At 38.1% G+C, this 16,601-nt stretch overlaps 1 protein-coding gene across 4 annotated transcripts in view; it reads left to right on the forward strand.

The window, feature by feature from the left end:
* Positions 1-3,776: 3,776 nt before the first annotated feature.
* The window catches only part of OTUD4 (OTU deubiquitinase 4), a 43,680-nt gene continuing 30,855 nt past the window's right edge, over positions 3,777-16,601 (forward strand). Inside the window, exons 1-4 of one of the 4 annotated variants that reach the window (XM_077139910.1) lie at positions 3,778-3,970; positions 8,040-8,123; positions 11,189-11,239; positions 14,736-14,782. In XM_077139910.1, coding sequence (XP_076996025.1) covers positions 3,812-3,970; positions 8,040-8,123; positions 11,189-11,239; positions 14,736-14,782 — 341 coding nt within the window. In that variant the 5' untranslated portion in view covers positions 3,778-3,811. Of the gene's footprint in view, positions 3,971-4,044; positions 4,173-8,039; positions 8,124-11,188; positions 11,240-14,735; positions 14,783-16,601 lie in introns of those variants that run through there. The other 3 variants (XM_077139912.1, XM_077139911.1, XM_077139914.1) reach the window with 3 other exon arrangements.

Here is a 16,601-nt window from a genome sequence, read left to right on the forward strand (position 1 = left end):
AGCTTGACTGGCCTGGAGAGTCTGATTTTAAGCTGACTCACGTGGATGTTGGCAAGAGGCTTCAGTTCCTTACCAAAGGAAACTCCCTAAGTCTGCTCACAGCACATAGAAGCTAGCTTCCCCCAGAGTGAGTGAACCAATAAAGTATTTGAGAGCAATCCAAATGCTGCAAATGTTTTTTTATGATGTCAGAAGTGACATGCTATCACTTTTGCTCTACTCAATTTGTGGACGGGGTAGGTTGGGGAGGGGTGGTGAATATCCAGAGGCAGGGATCATTGGAAAGTAACCATCTTTAGAGGCTGGTTACCTCAATACCTAATTTCCTATTAGGAAAATAAAAATCCAGAAAATCTGTTTTTTAATAAAAATTTAAACAATTCAGTCCAATGCAATCAGTCTCTAGTCCCAAAGTTCGTCAGAGGAAACAAACCGACTTGAGGTATTGATTGTGTACAAGAAGAGTTGGTTGACACGTTGACATAAGGTGAATTTGATTAATTTTACTTGGTTCTCAGGAATTACAGTCTTTTAGGTTTTATTTGATTAAAATGATAGCTGTTTAAAGAAGTTCTGAATTTTGGCAGGTCAGAAGTGGCTTCCTCCAAACGAACATTTTCAATCAGAGCTGGTCCCTTGATAAGTTTCAAATGTTAATGTTAACATATGACGGGCCTTTGAAAATAAGAGACTTTCTCTAAGTTTTGGTTCAGTTTAAAGTCCTAGGATCCTCTAATCTAGGTTGAACACTGAGCTATATTTGGGGATTTGGCATACAGAGGGTCTGTCTTGGATTAGGTCTCAAAATACCTAAAGGATTTCCTTAAACAGGCCCCTGGGTCAGAAAAACAGGTGCATGACTTCTAATTTTGGAACCAGAAGCAGCCAGTTTAGTGTGAGGCTGTTCTGCATTCATTCAGCAAGGGTGAGGACAATAAGTAATTTTTGGCACTACATCAACTCTAGGAAAGAGTAGAAATGGTTATTCCTTCAGATAACAAACCACAGTTTTATAAGATCGTATAGAATTGTGGTAAACTGATAAAGGCCTCTGTTTTCTTAGTATTTAGTAATTCATTTTAAAAATATTGAAAGCAAGCCCTAGTGCCAGACTCTACCAGAATAGTTACAATTTATTTAAATGATCATGTCTTCTTATATTGATAATATTTTTGTCTTTGGATTACATTTTTTGCAATGGAAAATAAAGTGTAGAATTAACGTGTTTGGTTTCCTTTTCTTTTTGAAGTATTTCTAGGGAGTTCTGGGGTTTTAGAAGTTATAACATTATTTTTTAAAAAGTCAGCACATTTGAATAGGATTAAAATATGGATAATCCATAAAATAAAAATATGCTTGAAGCACTGCCAGTTTCCCATGAATGTAACTTATAAAAGTGAGCAAATCTTTTTTATTTGAAAACTCTTTTTTAAAATTAAAGTAATGTAATCATGACATTTCAAATACAAAACAAGGGTTGATAAACTTCGAAATGTGAAATACCAGGAAATACAAGTTTCTATTATATTCTCAAGATATTCAGCATAAAATCTTAGCATGTTCTATACAGCTCGTTTCCTATAAATATATATTAAATATGAGATTAGCTTCAGAACTTATTGAAGGAATATTAAAATAAAAGCTTGGAAAGCCATGGTTTTCTTTAGTCATGGCAGAAAGTATGTTATTTATAAAATTAGTGAGATAGAATCTATTCATTTCTGGAATTCAGTATTAAAACTCTACAGTTCAGACATTACTTTGAATTCCTCTGTGGGTTTAAAAGGCAAGCCATGTTGTGAGTAGTGGCAATACTTGGCAATTTTAAGATAGTGTAATGAGTAGCATATGCAATGTAAATATACTCAAAGAAAGAAAAGCAACAGATTTGATCTGAAATTAGATTTTTCTGAAAGTGATTCCAAAGTGTTTCTATACTATCTGTAAAAAATTTAATATTGGGACAAAGAAATCCTTTCACGTAGGTCAGATTAACGTCTGTATTCTCTGAAAACAGCACAATTTGAAATAGACTCTTTAAATATTAAGAAATCAAAATTTAGAAGCTCCAAGGGAAATTTACGCACTACTACGTAAGTGCTTGTACCTAAAGAACTGGAAATACATTTCTAAGAGAGTTTTCATTTATGTTTTTCACTTATGTAACTTATGTTAGACACTCACCATTTAGCCTCCCTTGGCCCTATTTCAAAGTGCTTATTCTACTACCTGTCTAAACCTATAGAATCCCTCTACTTTCCCTTCTCCCTCCAAGGCTTCAAAGCTTGGAGCAGTTTCTACAATTAAACACATTTAAATAAGGACTCCAGACGCTGTTGTATTTTAGCAAAATAAATTTCTGGCGTCCAAAAAGTATGCTGGATAAATTCCGGGTTCTAAAGCCTCTGACTCTGCTTTGCCAATTTCCTCGTCATTCAACTTTGGAGGGTAGGAAATTGAGCTGGAAGCCTCAGCGCTCTTAAAACCCATGGCAAGTCTGGTACCTTATCAAGCAATTACAGGACTTTTTTTTTTTTTCTTAAGAAAGGATAAAATAATTTTAACTTTTTTCTGACCGCTGACTTAGTTGTCTGCGTGTTTGGGGGCACAGCTACAGTGAGGCGATGGACAAAACCGTCTGTGGCAAAGTCATCACCTCGCCGTAATGCGTGAGCAGTATTTCTAATTTCTAAAAGGAATCATCAGTCCACGGTTGATTTATGGAAAGCGTGTGTCGTGCCTCACGCCGCCAGTTCCAGGAGCCTTCGCCAATTAGCTCTATTTTCTGCTTAAGCCATTAAAGCCACCTCCATGGAAACGCCAGGAGGGTAGGCCGGGGGAGGGGAGCAAACAGGTGCGCTCTCTGGAAATACACAAAGGGCCGACATTGCCGCCGCAGTGTCCCTGGCAACTCCACGCACGCAGGATACGCGCACTTGCGCGGCACCGCGGAGCAGCCGGCAGCCGGTCAGCCCGGGCGGCGCGCGCAGGCGGCCGCGCATCGGCTCGCGGAGACCCTGGGCCTGCTCGCGGCCGCGGGGCCCGGGAAGCGGGAGGCGGCGCCGGCGCTGGCGCTGTAGGGACTTGTAGTCCGCGAGCCTCCCGGGCGCCTCCTCCGCGTAGGCCGGTCCGCGCGTCCTCACCCGCCGCTATCCGACTTCCTGCCGCTGCCAAAACTACACCTCCCGCCGACCTCTCCGCTGTCGGGCGGAAAGCGAAAACAAATTCTGGGCTGCGAGGGTGCAACCCTCCTTCGGGTGCCCCCACCCGCTCCCCGCCCCTCCGGCGTCCTCCCGCGAGGTGGGGAAACGAAAGGCCGCTTCTTTCTCTTTTGGTTTCCTCGGCTGCTTGCGTGGGGAACGCGTGAGGGACGCAGGCCTCGCTTCACCTCAGCCGGCCCGGCGCCCTCGCCCGTGCGGGGCTTTGCTCGCCTCACACCAGTCGGGACGAGGAAACTTGTGGAGGCGGTGACCCCCCGCGCCCTGTCCAGTTCCTGAGCCGGGCGGCGAGGCCACAGGGAAGTGACTCCTCACTCTCGGGTTTTTCTTTAATTTTTTTTCAACGTGCTCCGCCTGGGCGCGTGGTCCCTCCGGGCAGGCGGCCGCGTGCGAACAGCCATGCACTAGGCAGGGCTTCCCCTATGCGCCCGGAGAGCGCGGACCGGTGCCTCGGGCCACTGCCGCCTGCTGCCGCCGCCAGCGGAGCCCGAGCCGGAGCCGCCGTCTGCCCTAGGCCGGGGCGTCGAGGAGCCGGCGGCGCGGCCATGTGGGGCTAGCCCGCGCCACGCCTGGGCTGCAGGAGCACCGGCAACATGGAAGCGACCGTCGGCTTCCCCGACGGCGGGGACCAGGGCGGCGCGGGGCTCCGCGGGGACGCGACGCCCATGGATGCTTATCTGCGGAAACTGGGCTTGTATCGGAAACTGATCGCCAAGGACGGGTCGTGCCTTTTCCGGGCCGTGGCGGAACAGGTAATAATTTGGCGGGGGTCAAGGGGAGGCGGGTGCGGCCGCGGGCAGTTGTCGGGCCGCCGGGTGAGGCTGCGCGTGGCGCCGCTGTCGTCATAGCGGCCCATTGTAACGCCGGAACGGGTTGCTGCCTTAGGTCTTAGAGCTATAAACCGGAATGTAAAAGCCTGTGAGATGACTGGGTGTCGCCTCTCCTGTTGAAAAGGTAATGAATCGACGACAACTTATGAGGCCTGCTCTGAGCCATGTACAGTTTGTATGCTTTGCAGGCTTGGTGAACAGATAATTTTCTGTTTTGTTCCGCATTCATCTTCCCTTCGTTCTCTAAGCATAACGTTCACATCAGTAAACCAGATGTTTCCTGGAGGAGGTGGCGCATCAAACTTTCCTCGTGGAATATGTGTATTTTTGTTACCAGGCTTTGGAATGTGGGGTATTCAAGCCTTCCGATGTCATGTCACTCAATCAAGAGGGTAAAATTTGCAATTTGGGAAAGCGCACTTAAGAAAAACAGGGTTTTGAAAATTGTCTTTGAGTAAATTCCCCCTCTCACTACGTTCTGCAAGACAGTGTAAGTACACAAAAACGGAATTCTTTTTTTAAAAAAGAATTTACTGTTTTGGTGTTAGTAGTAGGCACGGCGTAAGTGGAGAGCCTCTAGGCCCTCCTTGACCAGATGTTTCCCTGTTAGTGGTCAAAATCACAAAATTGCTTAGGGCGGTGCTTCTGTTCCTTGAAAGGGCTTATTCCAGGCTGTATAATACATGTGTAGCTGTAGGTGTGCAGTCACCAAAATCTGGCTTTATTGAAAAAGAACTACTGAAGTAGTTGGGTAAAAGTTTTACATTACTGCTGTAGTCTGTATTTCACACCTTTCAGTTTGCTTAAAATCTGTGCCCTGTCCATGAGTTTTTTATGATCTTCTCACCTTTTTTTTGAATGCTAGTTAGCTTTCAGGGTTTTTGTTTATGAGTAAATATTTTACTTAATGAACACCTGGGGAGCAGTCCATCCTCTTTTTCTTTTAAACTTCACAGACCAGTCATCACTTTTCCAAAGATTGCTGTTTTCACTTCAGTGACATAAAATCTTTTCTTTAAACAAGCAATTGATTTAACAAGTATAAGCCATTTTCACTAGGTTACAGGTATTGTTTTTCAAACTTTCTTCCTAAAGTTCCCCAAACCAAGCTCCATCTTTTTCAATTCCATTAGGTTTTGCTTTTTAGAAAATGGAATGTTTGGTGTTCCTGTGGTGTACTCTCTCTTTCATACACATACGCGCATGCGCGTATTAATTTTCCGTCCCCTTTTCCTTCCTCTTCCTAAGACTCCCTGAACTCCTTAGAACCTCTAGAAGCTGGGGGAAGAAGTGGGAGTGATTTCAGCCCATATTTATACATACTGTTAGCTGTAGCAAGAGTCTTATAAGGAAGGAGGTAGAAACTAATTGAAATAAGAGAAGTTTGGAGTGTATTTGGAGTTGGATTATCCAGGCTGTCATTTATATTGAAACAGAAAGGTGTATCTGGTTTCACCATTACTTGCTATAAATATTTTGCAAACTTGATTATACAGAGGCGTGTAAATTATTGTAATGGGATCTCTAAAATTTTTTTTCTTAGTAGAAAGGGGCATCAGCTAGTTAGACTAAGGAATCATTGCTAACATCAGATAACACTGTTTTGGTGTATCTTACTGTACTAGGATTTACCTTAGATATAAGGAAATATCCTCCAATTATGTGAATGGTTTTTAGTACTGAGCTTGGAAAGCTCAACACTGTGAACTTGGGAGCACCCCACTTCTAAAGTAGACTTGGACTAAGGGTATAGCAATCATAGCCAAAGGCAAAGTGTATATGGGAAAAGGGAAATAACAGTGGCCTCAGGCTCCTCCTATAAAATGTGTACAAAGGGTTTTGTTTTTTTTGTCAACTATTTCTCCTATGAAGTCAATATAAATATCCCTCATTTCTAAGAAGGAGACAGAGTAAGTAATCTAAAGGCAGTCTTTAGAGAGATTGAGTTAGGAGGAGTCTTTCCCTCCACATTACCTGATTTAGATAGGGAAAGATAGGCCTTTCCCTTTTTGCACTTGTAGAATTCGGCCTGCAGGAGGCTTGACCTCAATCAGCTCCACAGTTATGGAACTAAAAATAGGCCACTCTTAAGAGGACTTGCTAAAGCAGTGTGCCTTAGCCTTTCCCAGTTTTTATCACTATATTGTTCTAAGATGGGAAAATCTCGTAGTTCTAGCTCATTTCATGCATATAATAATTTGCAAAGATAGGTATATGTCAAACCCTTTTAATTCTTCCTGAATTAAACTTGCACAATCATTTTTTTTAAGTTGTCATTTAACCTTGCTTCTCTTGCAGTGAAAAGAGTTTCTCTTGCTTTGTAAAGCTTTATAAAGCACCCGTGCCTCCACACTTTGTGGATGTTGCTGAGGATTGTGCTTCTGATTTCATATGCCAAAATCTTTCTTAGAAGAGAAAAAAATGAGATACACTTGCCTTTATTATTTTTTTTGTTGCCATTGTTTTTGATGGGAAATGAGCCCTTATGTCTGCCACCTGTTGCTAGGTAATGGTTTTAGGACTAGCTTCACTTTGGTAACAGCAGGAAAAGTCTTATCAGATAATACTGTGGTTGATTCATAATAATGTTTAACATAGCTACTGTGAAAGACATTTTGCTAAATTTCATTTGTTGAATTGGCTGTCTGATTGTATGGTGATTATTTCACATGTGAATAGTCTTTCCAGTGTTGGAATCTTAGTGCTTTTCTCTAGTGTTACAAGACAGTAATGAAAGTACACTCACGTACACTCATGTAAGCTGAAAACCAGCTAGTATACTGAAAACAAACTCTAACTTCAGTTAGTAGTACATCTTCAGTGCATATGAATGTAATAAGACGGACTGGCTGCCGAGATAGTTGTACCAGTGGTTCCGTGCGTATAAATGGAACTTGGATGTTATCTAAATGTGCAGCTGAATCCTCCCTTTTTAAAAATTCTCTGCTTACTCTGAACATGAGACGTAAGTCTTAAGGCTACTTTCTATCAGTATAAATTCTCAAGAGGTCTTGATGGTAGTTTGAGATGTGGTTATTCCAGTGCGTCAGGTTTTTTTTTTTTTTCTTTGCTTATCTTGACCCTTTAGGTGCCAGGAATACCTTAGTGTAGAGACATGTAGTATAGAAAGTAATTTTAACTTCCTCTTTTAAGCACAGTGGTTAAATTATTGGGAGCTGGTCGAAGGAGGTGCCTAAGCATCTTATAAGAAATAATAGTTTGCTTCAAACTCAAGCCTTAGAGATAAAATGCCAATGGAAATTATCCTGTTGTTGAACTGTTGTTTAACAAAAGAACACAGAGGCTAGAGTGTGAGAGGATCTGAATCATACTCTGTAGGGTAGTTTATTTCAGTTAGTGCTTTAAGATTTTGGACAGGGTAAATCCTAAGACTTGAGATGTCCATTCAGCAGCATATTTGCATCCTGCATGCTACTCACTTGAATATTCTTTCAAGTGTCTTGTAACATAATTGAGAATTTAAGAATGAGTGCCTTAATTTTTCTGTAACCATGGTAAAATTAAATTTCTGTATAAGACTGCTTAATACATCCAGAATTACTGTGAAAAAGAATTTTACAGTCATAAAGCCTCAAAGAAGATTTCTGTTGAAGTTGCCTATTTCCTCACCTTTCTCACAAGCATAGGATTCTGTTGTAAAGAGCAAAATTACAGCAGAAGGCTGGCCAACAAAGAAAAGTGTCTTAAGTTTACAAAGATTTTCTCAAAGAACTGATTTTGGCGACGTGAAGAAATGGCAATAAGCTCTTTATGTTACGACATCTGACTTAAAAAGTGCTACTGTTTTAAAATTTGTATATGTCATGTCATCACTGTGAGTAGTAGAAGAGGTAGGAATAAGATCTAAAATTATGGAAAGGGAGGGAGGAAGTCTGGTATCTATTGGTTGAATCTAAAGAAGGCATAGGTTGCAACTTAAATCCACTTCTAACAAAAAATGCTCAAAAGCATGTTATTTTATCTTTTGTAGGTATTGCACTCTCAGTCTCGCCATGTTGAAGTCAGAATGGCCTGTATTCACTATCTTCGGGAGAACAGAGAGAAATTTGAAGCGGTAATTTGCTATTTCAAACATGTAAAACTGTTGTCTTGACTTGGCATTTACATTTCAACTTTTTAGAAATGGTCTAATGTGAATTTTTACAGGCTAGATCTTAAAGCAGGTTTAGAAAATAACCCTTATAAGAACTGCTTTATTGAACTTAAATCCAGTTATATTCAGCTATGATTTTTTAAGCTATATTGGGATATTCATTTATTTAGACATTTAGAAAGCTTCTAAAAGGTAAAACCAGGGCAGGGTCCTTCTGTATGAAGAGTGAGCTTTATCTGACATGATCAGGGAATCGGGTATTGTTATTAGTAGAGGTTTCTGGGATTTGTAATCCCCTATGAATTTTTAAAATTCTGACTTGGAGTATTAAAAATATGCTGATGATATGTAATATTGAGCCTTTAGTTTTATCAGAAGGCATTTATGGATTAAAGAAATTTTTTTGAGGGCTTTTCATTGTGAAATCACACATCAGAACGCTGATAACATAGACAATTTATTGTTAATAGAATGTTGTAAAACAATTAATTTTTTCCAGTGGTGTATAAGGAGGCTGTGAAGTAAGATGCCACAGTCATCTATTTTCATTTTACATTGAAAGCCTTATAGAGTTTACTAGCTAATGGTTTTATGACCTAGAATTATGCCACTTGATAACTTTCATTGGGATTTTCCCCTTATCGATGGTAAGGAACATCGATACTTTGAAAATAAGTTAATTCTAAGACTTAGTAATTTTTAGTTTGGATGTATTTTGGGGTTGGTGTTCCTGTATTTATTCAAGCAAATATTATTACTGGTGGTGTTTTTTCTGGGTGCCATTTTTAAGATAAACAGTAATATGTTTCATGAAGGAAAGTTACCTGCTTTATCAGGGAATTTGAATCCTTGTCATATTAAAAGACTGGTAATGTTGAGGTTAGGAATTAGAGCACCAGGGTGTGGTGGAGAAGTGGATGAATGGAATGGTAATTGTCTTTAAATATTTGAAGAAATTACAAATGAATTAATCATTAATGGCCTCAGAGGTAAAATTCCTCATTATAAATAATGAAAATCAGTAACATTGGCTGAATACTTAACTGTCAGCATTGCTTTAATGGTTCGTATGTATTTATTTAGTCTGTATGACCTTACAGGCAATGATCAGAAGTTGAATGTTCCAAGGGGAAACGTTTCACTTTTTTAATAATAAGGACCTTCTAACAGTTTTTATTCAATATTGGAAAGGGCTGTTGTGGAAACAGGTGTTCCTTGTCACTGCATTGTTCAGTGAGGGCCTAGATGGACATTTTCCGATTAGAAAGAAAAATCTCAGATTGGATTTAGGCTTGCATCGTTAGTTTGTTAAGCTGCCAGAATACAATATGCCAGAAGTGGAGTGGCTTTTTAAAAGGGAATTTAATAAGTTACAAGTTGACTGTTCTAAGGCCATAAATATGTCCTAACTTAAGGCATCCAGAGACAGATACCTTGGCTCAAGGAAGAATGATCTGGGAAGGCTGGCTGGCATCTGTTGGTCGTTATTCCTGGTTCTATTGCTTCCATCTTCTGGTGCCAGTGGTTTTCTCTTTAAGCATCTGTGGACATTCACTTAGATGCTCTGGGACAAAACTCTAGGTTTTATCTCTTAGCTTAGCATCTGCTGGGGCCAGAGATTTCTTTTCTTCAGGTGCTAGCTATTTCTGTGAGTCCTTAGCAGCTGGCCTATTTCTGTCTCAATCTCCAAATGTCTATATTGGCTCTGCTGTGAGCTCTCTCCAAAATGTTTCTTCTTTTAAAGGACTCTAGTAAACTAACCAAGACCCACCTGGAATGGGTGGCGTCACATCTCCATCTAATCAAGAGATCACACCCACAGTTGGGCATGCCACGTCTTCATGGAGATAATCTAATCAAAAGTTTACAATATGGGGTCAGAATTAAAACATGGCTTTTCTGGGGTATGTAATAGATTCAGACCAGCAGAATCACTTAGGTCTCTTCCAACTTTGTGGTTCTTTTTTTTTTTTGCTTTGTTTTGTTTTTTAGTGTATAAATAATTATCTGTTTTGTAGGCATTTTAAAGTATGTGGCTATTTAATTCTAAATATGTGTTGAAATATGGGATACCGTTTGGAAATTTGACATTTGAATGGCCTATAAAAGAATCTCAATCTTATGAAAATATATGGAGGTTTAAACAATTTTTATAGACTAGGGAAACACTTTATTCTTTTTAAGTGTATCACTTTGCTTAATTATCTGGGCCTGTAATTTAAATAAGATTGAATTTGGTGTTTCAGACAAATGCATTTTGGGGTTTCTTTTAAATTGGTGCATTTGTTATGAGGAAAAACATAGGTTATATAGCTTTAATTAACTCAATTTTTTTGTGTTAAAATAACAAGGCAAATTATTAAAAAAATTCTGTTTTCAGAGTATCTCTAGCATTATTCCTATTCCTCTTTTTAGTATAATTGACCTAAGAGATTATGAATACTTCATAACTGTGTTATTAAGCTATAATGTTTCTTAGTGTATCTGTCTTTATCTTCTACATACTGGACTCTACCAAATTTTACAAAAGTATTGCTTTTGTAATACTGTTTGTTCACAGTATCACCTGCAGTGACATTAAATTGTCTTCTCCCTCAAGTCAAGGGTTCTGCCTGGACTTAAGGCCCTCTCTTAACCGGCAGTGTTCAGGTTCCTGTCCCACATCTGCCGTCCCACATCTGCCCTCCGCATCAAGTCTCCTGCTTCACCCTGGCCAGTTTGCCCCTGTCTCCCCAATACTGTGTTGTTATTTCCTCCGCGTATCACACACAGTTCCTGTCTCTGAATATCGTTTCCCTGTGCCATTCCAGATCCTGCCTTTATATTTGTATATATTTTTTATAATTACATTTTACCCCCCCTTTTTTAAAACTATTTTTACTGTTAGTGATGTCTCCTAGGTTTGAGTAATCAGTCAGTAATTCAAAGTGAAAATTATTTATACTGAAGAAGTTAATGGCCTTTTCAACTTACTTTGTGGATGACATTCCTAATAGACATTTTTGTGGTTTTTTTTTTTTTTGCAGTTTATAGAAGGGTCATTTGAAGAGTATTTAAAACGTTTGGAAAATCCACAGGTATGCAATAATTTAATATGGATGTTTCTGTTTTCACATATGCAAATGTTGCATTCAAAATTCATTAAAATGGAAGATTAATATGTATGTGTAGTAGTTCAAATAGCAGTGTACTCTGATCCTTACAGACACTTTAGGGTCACAGGTTTTGCAGTTTTTTTTGTTTTTTTTGTTGCAGTATTTCATTGGAAGGCAGTTGGAACTTTGTATTAAGAGGTTGTCTCACTTTGTATTAAGAGGAACTTTGTATTAAGAATCTTGCTATCTTTATCTTTGTCATAATGGCATGTTAATGTAGCTAAAAAGATTAAAATAACACTTGATTTTAAGATTTGGGACTTGATTGACAGGACAATATTTAATTGCTTCCTTAGGCAACAGAGAAGACAATTCTTTTATGGAACTTCTTTTTCACTTGATTAGCTTGAGAAGGGGAAGAGACTTTTGAGAGAAAAGGACAGGACTTCCCCACCAAATCCTGCTGCCATACTTTTTATGTTGAAATTGAAAGACTTTTTCTTTTTTTTTCTGTTTATAAAACTAATATTTTCATTGTGAAATTCCAAATACCATGAAATGTATGTAGAACCTTAGGGGTTTCCATCATCCCCAGAGGTGATCACTGTTAAGTTAAAAATAACTGTTAAAGAGAAAACTAAGAGTCAAGTGGGGATGAAGGGAATATAACATAAGAACAAAATGTTTGGTGGATGATTGGTGTTTCCACTTAACACTACCATTTTTTCCCTAACAGTAGTTTGTGTACTTTAGTGGGCTGCAAATTGCCAGGCACCAAGGGGATGCAGAGATAACTGAGATTTGGATGCTGTTCTCAAAGAGTTTCTCTGTAGTAGGGAAGAACATCTAATGTAAGTTAGAGAAGTGCATGTTAGAGAAGACATGGGCCATAGGTATTCCAAGTTTTATTTCTACCTGGGGATGTAAAGCAGGACTTTGAGAGTTAGTGTGAGACGTATGAATAGAAATGTCTGTACTTAATCTACTCTTCTCAGCCTTTGGCAACCACTACTTTCTATCTCTGAGTTTTCCCTTTTCTAGGCCTCCAGGAATAGAGTGATGTGATTTGTGGTCTTGTATAACTGGCTTCTCTCATTTAGTATAATGGAAACATTTTGAGATTGATACTTTTGTGTATATCCGTAGTTTGTTCCTTTTTATTGTTGAGTGGTAGTTCAGTGCTTGTTTATCCATTCACCACTAGATGGCTGTTTGGGCACTTGCCTATTTGGGCGGTTTTGGCTGAAGTGGTTATCAGCATATGCTTATAAGTCTTTGTATGGACATGTTTTCTTTTCTCTTGGATTACTATCTAAGAGCCCAATTGCTCGGTCATATGGTAAATGTATATTTAACTTGAGAAACTGCCCAACTTCCAAAGTGGCTGTACTTTTTTTTACTTTCCCATTAAGCAATATATGAAAGTTCCAAGGAACCAGATTTTCATCAACGCTTAGTATTGCCAACCTTTTTAATTGTGCTGTTTTAGTGGTTGTGCAATGGTTTCTCATTGTGATTTAACTTGCATATTTCTAATGATTAATGATATTGAGCTCATTTCATCTGCTTATTTGCCATTCATACGTCTTCCTTAATGAAATGTCTTTTCATAGCTTTTGCTGATTTTATTTTTTATTATGGTATTTGTCTTATTGAACCAGAGTTCTTTATACTGGGTAATAGGATCCATGTTTTTCAGATCTTTTCTCCGTTTTGTGTCTGGCCTTTTCATTTTCTCAACATATTTTGAGGAGCAAAAGCTTTTAACTTTGATGACTATTTAAGAACCTGTAAATTATACATTTTTTGTCTTACTGTGGTTCATTAATTAAAACAGATTTTGCAGAAATTTTTTAATCTCACCATCAACAAGGAAGTATATCAAACGTCAAAAAAAGTGCTGAGTAAAAATAAAATTATGGCCTTAAGGTGAAAAACAATGATAGAACTTTTTTTTTTTAATCATTTAAAACTGACCTGGTTAAGAAGACAGAATTTTATTGTTTGCCAAACCAGACTATCACAGAATTTGTACTGAAGATTAAGTACTTATAAAAAGGTACATTGTTTGGGAAGCAGCATCTTTTTGATGCTGATAGAATAGCTTTCCATTTTTAAAGGAATGTTGCTTGTGTTTGTGTTTTAAGGAGACTTCTGTCAGTGAAGGATTTCTTCTACACTAGAGGATATCGCTTATCATAGCAATTAGAAGCCATGATTGTTAGGCTGAGGCCTATTTTAAGAAATCTATTTTAATATACGGCACCTATTTCATTTTGAAAGCCAGAGCCAACTTTAAACGGCTGTTAAAAAGAAAAGTCTCTTGTGGAAAGATTGCCTTTGTCTGAGACCAAAATAGGATCTGAGATTTTTTTCCTTAAATTATTTTTCAAGGAAAAAGTGGCAACATTCATTTATTGTAGCTCAGTGTTTCTAGTGACTTTTGGTATTAATTACTTACTTATTTCACAAGTAGTATAGAAATACATTCTCTTGGCAAAAGATTTAAAAATATAGATATATTTAGAATGAAGGGTGAAAGTCTTCATTTCCTCCATCTTGAAGTCCCTGTTCTCAGCTGTCACAATTTGTGATGTATCCTTCTCTTTCCCTTTTGCACACATGTAAAAGTACACATATCTTCTTTTTATTTAACATGTTTTACCATGACTTATTTATTTTACTTTAATTCTCTGAGAAATCTTTCCAGTTCAGTTCAGATAGGTTATACCCCATTATTTTTAGTAATTGTGTGATGTTCCATCATAGGGTTGAACCAGATATTATTGTTACTTAACCAGTGGTAGAATCATAGGGTTCTTGTTTTGCTGGTTGGTTGTAACTTTTACAAATAGCTATAGTGAATGTCCTTGTTTATATATATTTGCTTTTGTGGACATGGGAGATATTTCTTTAAGATAAATATATAGACGTTGAAGTACTGCATCAAAGAGTATATGGACATTTTAAATCTTGCTGTTGACCATTTGCATTCTATTCTAGAAAGACTTAAAATGACTCCTTTAGGATTCTACCTTTTTTCAAAACGATTACTGTGACAGCCCTCTCTTTACACTTTCATTTACTCTGAAGAGAAGAGACCTACTCTTTCTTATCCTTCCTGATTCCTACATTCTGCTTCCACTCAACATTCATTTTTTTGGGCTCATGCCATGCACCTGGCTCTGTCATGGGGTCAAGGTTGTAAGACAGTATGTGTCGTCCTCACTATATTCTCAACTCACAGATGCCACTCTGGTGGTCTTGCCACACCAGTAGGAACTATCATTCTAGCCTTCTACCAAGGATTTTTGCCATGGAGACTTAAACCACTCCTGAGTATGTATTACGGCTTGTTTTATATAAATGTTTTTATAATATTCACAATATTAATAATATTAATTAACTTTTCTAGCAGAGGTTGTATTGTAGAAAAGTATGAGAAACTTATATGCCACCCTATTTTTTTTCAATACAGGAATGGGTTGGACAAGTGGAAATAAGTGCCCTTTCTCTTATGTACAGGTAAACACTATAATAAGATAAGTAAGCAAAAATAAAATAATTGGGAAATTAGTATATTTCATTATCCTAAAAATGTTAAAATAGCAAAATCCATTTTATACACTTGGTTTTTTTTTCCCTTAAAATTTTTTTATTCACAACTCTTTACGTACATACATTCCATACATGGTGTACAGTCAGTGGTTCACAGTATCGTCACACAGTTGTGCATTCATCATCATGATCATTTTTTAAGAACATTTGCATCACTCCAGAAAAAGAAATAAAAAGGAAAAAGGAAAAGCTCATACACTGCATCCCCCTTACCACTCTCTCTCATTGATCACTAGTATTTCCATTTACCCAATTTAACAAGAATATTTTTTAACTAAAAAAATTAAGTGAATGGTTAAACTGGTTGAATGGAGAACTGGACGTTCAAATAGTGACAATCAGTATTATATTGATTAACTTCTTCTTTTTTTTTTTTTTCTATTTTAATTAATTTTTAAATTTTTTAAAAATATATAACAAATGCAAATATTCTTAACTTTTGATCATTCCATTCTACATATATAATCAGTAATTCACAATATCATCACATAGTTGCATATTCATCATCATGATCATTTCTTAGAACATTTGCATCAATTCAGAAAGAGAAATAAAAAGACAACAGAAAAAAATTCATACATATCGTACCCCTTACCCCTTCCTTTCATTGATCAGTAGCATTTCAATCTAAATTTAACATTTGTTCCCCCTATTATTTATTTTTATTCCATGTGTTTTACTCATCTGTTGATAAGTTAGATAAAAGGAGCATCAGACACAAGGTTTTCACATCACACAGTCACATTGTGACACCTATATCATTATCCAATCATCCTCAAGAAACATGGCTACTGAAACACAGCTCTACATTTTCAGGCAGTTCCCTCCAACCTCTCCGCTACATCTTGAACAACAAGATGATATCTACCTAATGCATAAGAATAACCTCCAGGATAACCTCTCACTCTGTTTGGAATCTCTCAGCCATTGACACTTTTGTCTCATTTCACTCTTCCCCCTTTTAGTCAAGAAGGTTTTCTCAGTCCCTTGATGCTGAGTTTCAGCTCATTCTAGGGTTTTTCTCAATCCCTTGATGCTGAGTCTCAGCTCATTCTAGGATTTCTGTCCCACATTGTCAGGAGGTCCACACCCCTGGGATTCATGTCCCACATAGACAGGGGGAGGGTGGTGAGATTGCTTGTTGTGTTGTCTGGAGAGAGAGGCCACATCTGAGCAACAAAAGTCTCTCTTGGGGGTGACTCTTAGGCCTAGATTTTAAGTAGACCTGACCTATCCTTTGTGGGGTTGAGTTTCATATGAACAAACCCCAAGACTGGGGGTTCAACCTGTAGCTTTGGTTGTCCACACTGCTTGTGAGAATATCAAGAATTCAACTTGGGAATGTTGCATTTCTCCCTGTTCTCACCATTCTCCGAAGGGGACTTTGCAAATACTTTTCCACTCACTGATCAAATCACTCTGGGATTCATCGGGGCATCACTCTGGACAAACCAGCAAAATCTCATGGCCTACCTGAGATTCCAAGTACTTATGGTGTTCAATCAAACTGTCTACATAAGTTATATTAGGAAATGCACTAGTCAGAATATAAATTTTGTAACAAATAAACATTTTTTGCTTTAGTCTCACACATAAGGTGACATTTTAAAATATTAATTACCGTCTGTTTTCAGCACTCTGCAATAATGACATTCCTTTGTTCTTCCTCATGCAAAAACATTTTTAACAACTGTACATTTAATCACTATTGTTATACACTCTAGGC

The sequence above is a fragment of the Tamandua tetradactyla genome, chromosome 22 (genome assembly GCF_023851605.1).
Source record: "Tamandua tetradactyla isolate mTamTet1 chromosome 22, mTamTet1.pri, whole genome shotgun sequence".
Taxonomy (NCBI): domain Eukaryota; kingdom Metazoa; phylum Chordata; class Mammalia; order Pilosa; family Myrmecophagidae; genus Tamandua; species Tamandua tetradactyla.